The 8,716-nt window shown below is 29.4% G+C and overlaps 1 protein-coding gene across 1 annotated transcript in view; it reads right to left on the bottom strand.

Annotated features, from left to right (window-relative positions):
* Window positions 1-3,185: 3,185 nt before the first annotated feature.
* Window positions 3,186-8,716, bottom strand: part of LOC111685048 (discoidin domain-containing receptor 2-like) — a 16,690-nt gene continuing 11,159 nt past the window's right edge. The window contains exon 4 of the mRNA XM_046956182.1: window positions 3,186-3,401. Coding sequence (XP_046812138.1) covers window positions 3,186-3,401 — 216 coding nt within the window. The remainder of the gene's footprint in view (window positions 3,402-8,716) is intronic.

The raw sequence follows: 8,716 nt of genomic DNA, 5'->3' as shown, positions 1-8,716 counted from the left end.
GGAAACATTGACTTTTATAATGGTTTGTGAAAACTAAATTACATATTATTTTTGTAAGAGATGTAGTCTATAATATGGTCGGCCTGGCCCTATATAATTTCTATAATTTCTTACTTGTTTTTATATGATATAAGTATAGATGAGTGCAAGTATGTGTGCTAAATTTTAAAGGGGCAGAGGTTGCGTAAGCTATTTTTTTAGTTTAGTCAGGCAGTAAGAAATGCATTACACTTTGCAGGAAACTTTGGTTGTGTTGACAAAATTTTTATCCAATTTATGTGAATGTTTTACCATGTTATGCTAAGGAGTGTAAATTTATGAAATCTTTTCAAAATATCGCTAATAAGATTTACTTTTCAATTCTCAACAACATGTCGTTTCACAAACCCGATAGATCGATCTTTCGATTTTCCTAGCAAGACTTATACATATATACAACATTATTACGAAAAATACTAAAAGAAAACAATAGAATTTCCATTTCAATATTACTTTATAATAGTACACAGTTTTACTCTCTAATATCCTAATAATATGAATAAATGATGCACGTGTTTGTCAGCAAGTAGTATATTTGAAATCTATAAAATCTCTGCTCTAGATTACAACGATATGAACTAAATTCATTCATAGTCAACAACAACAAAAACTAGTAACAAATACTAGCTGTTATACTTAAAATGCTAAAAATGAGTTTAGTAATTGTTAATATGCATGCAGTACATAGAAGCTGAAACTGAATTTTTTTAAACTGATTTCAATGGGAAAATAATATTAAATGGGGCAAAAAAGACTAAGGGAATATTGCAGTTTAATATGAGTAAATATATGTAAACACTGAGAAAAATGTGGAAATGAAAAATTATAGTTTTGTTAATAAAGTCAAAAGTCATTCGTACGATTTTTAAGTTCATATTGGTTTTTGAATGTATATTATAACGCTTATTAACTGTTGATCCCATAATTTCTTAACTAGTTCCTAAATATTGAAGCTTAAGTCTTTTGACTATAGAGGTAATAATATCCCGACTATAATGGCTATTTCAGAATCTATAATTTTTATACTTTAGAGTCTACAATCTCTAAACTTTAGTATATATAGTCCCACGACTATCGTGTCTATAGTCTCTCGACTATAGTGTCTATAGTCTCTCGACTATAGTGTCTATAGTCTCTCGACTATAGTGTCTATAGTCTCTCGACTATAGTGTCTATAGTCTCTCGACTATAGCGTCTATAGTCTTTCGACTATAGTGCCTATAGTCTCTCAACTATAGTCTTTCGACTATAGTGCCTATAGTCTCTCGACTATAGTATCTATAGTCTTTTGACTATAGTGTCTATAGTCTGTCGACTATAGTGTCAAGAGTCTGTCGACTATAGTGTTAATAGTCTCTCGACTATAGTGTATATAGTCTCTCGGCTATAGTGTATAAAGTCTCTCGGCTATAGTGTATATAGTCTCTCGACTATAGTGTATATAGTCTCTCGACTATAGCGTATATAGTCTGTCGACTATAGTGTTTATAGTCTCTCGACTGTAGTGTCTATAGTCTCTCGACTATAGTGTCAATAGTCTCTCGACTATAGTGTCTATAGTCTCTGGACTATAGTGTCTATAGTCTCTCGACTATAGTGTCTATAGCCTCTCGACTATAGTGTCAATAGTCCTTCGACTGTAGTGTCTATAGTATCTCAACTTTAGTATATATAGTCTCTCGACTATAGTGTCTATAGTCTCTCGACTATAGTGTTTATAGTCTCTCGACTATTTTTTCTATAGTCTCTCGATTATAGTGTCTATAGTCTCTCGACTATAGTGTCTATAGTCTCTAGACTATAATGTCTATAGTATCTCGACTATAGTGTCTATAGTCTCTCAACTATAGTGTCCATAGTCTTTCGACTATAGCTATAATCTCTCTACAATAAAGGCAATAGTCTCTATCAATATTTTGAACAGTCTCTTGTTTGAATGTGGAGTTTATCTATAGAATCCTTCGACTGTAGACTCTCTCTCAATAAAAGACTCTCAAATAAAAAGACGATCGTCTTCCGACTATAAAGGCAATAGTCTACAACAAATTTGGGAATAGTCTTGAATAAAGAATATATGGTCTCTCGACGTTAGAATCTAGTCGCTCGAATGTGGAGTTATAGTCGCTCGTCTGTAGAGGCTATTGTTTTTCGACTATAGAGGCTATTGATCTTCGACTGTAGAAGCTAAAGTAGTCGCAGACAAACTACAAAACCTGCTTTATCTTTCTATCACATTAAGTTTCTTATCTATAATTTTTTTTTAATTTCTCTCTGTGTTTCATCAATATCATCTTTATTTACATTTGCGAAAAGAAAAAAAATTATAGTAGAAAAATAGCATCATGGAACTGCATTTTCATACAATTCATTCCAATCCATTAAAAGGAAATCAATATTAATTTCAATTTAATTTCATTCATTTATTCGTTCTTGGTTTTTTTTTTTGAAATCAATTTTTTTGCTTTCTATAATTTTTGCATTTAATTTCTGTTTTTTTCTCATACCAAGTATTCTCTGCCATTTTTGCATGCATAATCTTTACTAATTGAATTTTGAAGAATTAATTTTTATGTGTTTTTTTTCTATCAATCTTTGGTAAGTTCAGTGCATTGGCCAAATGATGAAAAATATTTGTTTAAAAATGTGGTAGATAAACTAAATGAAAAGTTTTGCCTACAAAAAAATAAAGTTAGGCAAATGGAAAATGTATTCAAGGATTTAATGATTAAGAATGTTTTATGATAATGTTTGGACTTGTAGGCAGATGCTTGACCTTGTATTGTGGACAAAGGCAATAAGAGATTGATAGTGAATAGAAAATGGTAATAAGATTTTTTTTATGAATTAAAAATAATTTGAGTAAAATAAGTATTATTAGGAAGTATAGAATAATAAGGAAGTAATGAATAGAGTAGCATAAGAATTATTAGGAATTAAGCAAAGTAATTTAGCATTTCGTAGTTATAATCAAAATCAAAAAATTAAAAATTTATTTAAGTATTTTTTTATTTTCTATGAAATTTCATATTTCTTCAATTTTATAAACACATTTCTCTCAAGGCGAGAGATGAAGGCCAACAATTTGTTGCAAATAGTTTTATTACATTATTAAAAAATCTTAAAATATATTTTTCTTTATTTTTCCATCACTTACCTGATATAAATGTAATCTCACTTAACATCAGCCAACGTGCCGCAAAATATAAATGCAATTGTAGATATTTACCCAAACGATGATGTAATTTGATTGTCACGTCGCGAGCGTGATCCAATATTGTATCTGGCATATAAGAAAATTGTACTGGTTCGCCAATGTACTGTCGTCCGCCAATACTGAAAAAGACTTTGGCATGAACGAAAACCTGTAAGAAAACAAGGGCATAATAGAGAAATTTATGTGGAAATTAATGAAAGTTAAATAATAGAATAAAGGAAGATAGAGAGCAAGGGAGAGAGAGGCCACATCCGCAAGAGAGAGAGAGAAGTACTTAAGATGACTATAGACTATAGTCCATATAGTCAAAACACTATAGTCCTATAATATATTTTCTGTATAGTCGACAGACTATATTAACTATGGTCTCTATAGTCGATAAAATATAGTCTGTATAGTTGATAGACTATATTATTTATAGTCGACAGGCTAAAGTCTGCAGACTATAGTCAATGTAGTTATCAGACTAAAGCCTCAGTAGTCGATAAACAACAGTCTATATAGTCCATAGACTATAGTCTCTATTATAGATAGACTATAGTCTGTACAGTCAGCAGACTTTAGTCGAGTTCAGTTCTAGTTCAGTTCTAGTGCAGTTCTAGATCAGTTCTAGTTCAGTTCTAGTTCAGTTCTAGTTCAGTTCTAGTTCAGTTCTAGTTCAGTTCTAGTTCAGTTCTAGTTCAGTTCTAGTTCAGTTCTAGTTCAGTTCTAGTTCAGTTCTAGTTCAGTTCTAGTTCAGTTCTAGTTCAGTTCTAGTTCAGTTCTAGTTCAGTTCTAGTTCAGTTCTAGTTCAGTTTAGTTCAGTTCTAGTTCAGTTCTAGTTCAGTTCTATAGTCTAGTTATTTTTTAACTTAACTGAAAGAATAACAACCAGTTAAACGATAACTGTAGGTGATGAAAATGAGGATTATTAAGTTAACATCCAGTGACTCCTTGTAGTACAAGTATGATCGCTATATATATAAGTTAAGAATTGATTGAAAATCCTATTAATGACTCGAATTTCTATATACATATTTCTGCTGTAAATCTTATAACTATGAATCATGTCAATATACAATTTGTTTACTATGACGTACTAATAAATGTTTATTGTTTATCATCATAATTTTTAAACAAAAAATGAAAATAATATATTAAACAGGTGCCAATAAGCCATGTTTGTATTGTCTTATTACCCGTACTTGTACAAGTAAAAGACCATAATATTTGTGTCATTATTTGTTGTTGTCTTCTTGCTGGTAATGAAAACAACCTGAGTGGCATTAACAATTAAATTAAATCACATTTATATAGTGGCCATTTGGTCTGGTGGTTGGTCTTGTATCATTGAGTCAGTTAGTTGACTGGCTGGCATATATACATATGACCAATAAGTTGTTTTAATAGTTCTTATGCAGTTTTTTTAATAGACAACTTTTTACGGAAGTTTTTATCTTTTTTTACATATTTTCTTTTGATTTTTCTTTTATGGCTTTTTGTCTGTTTCATAGGAAAATGAAGACGGTGTTTTTCATATATTTCTTTTATTATTATTTTTTTTTAATAAACTACAATACACATGTGTTGTAAGTGTAGTTTTTGCTTGCTGGTAGCAGCAGCAACGGAAATGAAGTGTAATAATAACTATTTTTATGCATATGTCATAAAGTGTTATTAATATGCATGTGTTGATCGCATAATAAACCTTAATTTGCTTGGTTGATATAAACTGCTTTTAGTAAATGCACTTAAATGTGTGTGAGAGTTGTTTTGATTTTTGTTTTTTTTTGGAATTTCATAGTTATGATCCATTAAATTAATTCATAATTTTAGTATTAAATAAAAAGATTCTTTCCGATAAGCTTGTTATATTAAATGAACTTCCTTCCATGTTTTCTTGAACATAAACTGCAGGTGCGTTAAAATAACAATATATAATTTTTTGGATTTTTTTTTTTTAATTAGGTTAATATAAAACAATAAGGTTTTTGTAAATATTATTAATAATTTAACAAAGGTTTAATAATGTCTCTTAATGAATAAAATGTTGTTTAAATAAACGATTTTTTAATGAAGATATTGTCATAATTGTTTATACAATTTACTTACACGTTTTGTAAGAAAACAACTTAAACTTAAAAAATCTTTAAAAAAATTTTTGTTTTTTTTTAAGAGCATCACTTCAGTTTTTAAAAAACTATCAACAAATAAACACAATCTATGTAAAAAAATCTCCAAACGAAAAAAAGCCCTTTTAAAATTCCAAGTATTTCTTTATTATTTGTTATTTTAAATAATCTCATAAAATTCAATTAAAAACCCCAAATACACATAAACTAAACAACTCAATATAAAAAGCAAAAACTTCAATCACTATCAACATCAACATCATCATCACCATCATCTGCCTCATCCATTAAAGGTTTGTTTTGTTTAACAAAACACTACTCCAACGCCAATAGCTTATAAGAGCTATAGAGCCGCAAGACAAATAATAATATTAATACTTTTGCATACTTCAATTGTACATTGGGATATGTGTGAAGTTTGTAGTTTTACAAGTGTTTATTTTGTATGTATTCATATATGTACATATATGGTGAAATGCTATAAACGAAAAGCTCTAAATGAAAATATCAACAGTTCTTTCTCTGCACTATTAAAGAGCATGAAATGAAATTCACAAAATTTTTATTAAATATATACAGCTTCTCATTGCTGATTTGCAGATTTTAAAAGAATGAATTAAACTTAAAGTTTTTCGCACTAAAGCATCTAGACGCGAGTGACTAAATATAGGCTACAGAATATTTTCATTACTTTAAAGACATCACAGCATACATTGGCGAGGCACTATAGTCGATAAACAATAGACACTCTAGTCTATAGAGCTTTAAAAATATGATCTAGAGACTATAGTCACTATAGTCTAAAGACTGTAGTTACTATATTTTAGACTATAGTCTAGGAACTATAAACTAAAAGGTTTCCGCACTAAAGCATCTAGAATCGATTGACTAAATATAGGCTAAAGAATATTTTCATTACTCTAAAGACATCACAGCATACATAGTCGAGGCACTATAGTCGATAAACAATAGACACTCTAGTCTATAGAGCTTAAAAAAAATATGATCTAGAGAGTATAGTCACTATAGTCTAAAGACTGTATTTACTATATTTTAGACAATAGTCTAGAAACTATAAACTAAAAGGTTTCCACACTAAAGCATCTAGAATCGATTGACTAAATATAGGCTAAAGAATATTTTCATTACTCTAAAGACATCACAGCATACATAGTCGAGGCACTATAGTCGATAAACAATAGATACTCTAGTCTATAGAGCTTTAAAAATATGATCAAGAGACTATAGTCACTATAGTCTAAAGACTGTAGTTACTATATTTCAGACTATAGTCTAGAAACTATAAACTAAAAGGTTTCCACACTAAAGCATCTAGAATTGATTGACTAAATATAGGCTAATTTTTACTCTAAAGATTACTCTAAAGACATCACAGCATACATTGTCGATGCACTATAGTCGAAAAACACTCTAGTCTATAGAGCTTAAAAAATATGATCTATAGACTGTAGTTACTATAGTCTAAAGACTGTAGTTAGTATATCTTAGACTATAGTCTAGAAATTAAAGTCGCTATAGTATAGAGATAATAGTCATTATAGTCTAAATGCTGACATAGAGTCTTTACTTTCTTTAGTCTAGACTAAACAGCCAATATAGCGACAATAGTAGCTATAGCCTAGTCGCTATAGTCCAGAGTATAGTAGTAGTTATAATTTAGATAATATAGTCCTATCAGTGTAGAAACTAGATTCGGTATAGTCTAGAGACAATAATCGTTATAGCCTGGAGATTATATTAGCTAAAGTCGAGAGACTATATTGTCTATGGACCAGACACGAATCCATGGGGAAAAAGAGAAATTAATTAATAATTAGGGACCATATTTACTGTAGTGTAGAGACTATACTCGCTGTAGTCTAGCAACTATAGACGATAAAGCCGAGAGAGCTGTAGTCTAGGAACTAGAGCAGCTATAGTTTGGGGACTGTAGTTGCTATTTTATAGAGAGTATAGTCGTTAGTTAGCTAGTTAGTTAGTAAGTAAGTTAGTTAGTTAGCTAGTTAGATAGCTAGCTAGTTAGTTAGTTAGTTAGTTAGCTAGCTAGTTAGTTAGTTAGTTAGTTAAGTGGGTTTAGTAGGTAGGTAGATTCGTAAGTAAGAATTATGTTGATGTTGATGTGTTCGTGTCACTGTTAGGTGGATACGTAAGTAAGAATTATATTAATGTTGATGTGTTCGTGTCACTGTAATGTAATGGCAAATCGGATATAAGACCTCCTTAAGTAAACCTTAAATACTATTAACACACTCTTTCAAACAACTGCCAACTATATGAAAAACTATTTACACTCACAAACTTTAGTGCTTCGTTTTATCACAAAATTTAGTTTAGTTAACATTTTTTGTTTAAACAATAAAGCTGCTATTTGTTTAATGTTTTCAATTTCTTTCACTCTATCTTTATTCAGTTAAACAAATGAATTCTTTTTACAAAGATTTTATTCAATTGCCTGTTTTTTTTTGTATGCAGTAAATACACATGCTGCCGCCAAACAGTCTGGCATGATCAGTAAACGCTCTCAAAAGGTTTCATGCAGTCATAGTACTGTCAGTTAGTCCGTAACGCAGTGTGTATTGAATTTGTTGTTGGTGTTTGTTGTTTTTAGTGAAATAGTTTTTGTTATTCATATCAAGTGTTTGTTTGTTTTATTGTTTTTGTATTTTATATTAAAACTCTAGTATATTTGTTTATTTTACTGCCTGATACTCTGTGCTTGTACAAAAAAGAATGTTTGTATAGACAAACAATAAATACCTTTTTTTTTCCTTTAATAAAAATACGTATTATTTTGTTTAGATTACAACTATATATAGTAGTAAATAGTTGTTTAGTTGATTTGTAATCATTTCGTCTAGATTGTTTATAAATTTTTATATCCACAAAAAATTTAATTTAATGTTCAATTTTTACAGTTTTTTAATATTTTATTCGATTGTGTTTTATGACTTATGGAAGTAGGTGGTGGTGGTAGTCCGTAAATATTAATAGTAAACAACAATAAAATCTTCTTAAAATTATAGGTTTTAGAAAACAATAAAATTCAGTTGTACTAGTATTTGCTGTTTTGATTATTGATTATTACTACAAGTTGATGAGTTGTTTTTGTATTTTTATTTACGATTTATATGATGTAATTTGTTGTTGTTTTTGATTATTTGGTGTGGGCACCATAGTGTCTGGAAAATTCTTTAAAAAGTTCATAGTATTTTAAAGTACATTGTCCTATATTGATAAGATACCTTACACAAACACATGTGAATAGCTAACTAACTAACTAACTAACTAACTAACTAACTAACTAACTAACTAACTAACTAACTAACTAACT

Source organism: Lucilia cuprina, chromosome 2, assembly GCF_022045245.1.
Source record: "Lucilia cuprina isolate Lc7/37 chromosome 2, ASM2204524v1, whole genome shotgun sequence".
NCBI classification, from domain to species: Eukaryota; Metazoa; Arthropoda; class Insecta; order Diptera; family Calliphoridae; genus Lucilia; species Lucilia cuprina.
Note: the sequence above shows the minus strand (reverse complement) of the source record. Positions and strands in the feature narration are given on the sequence as shown.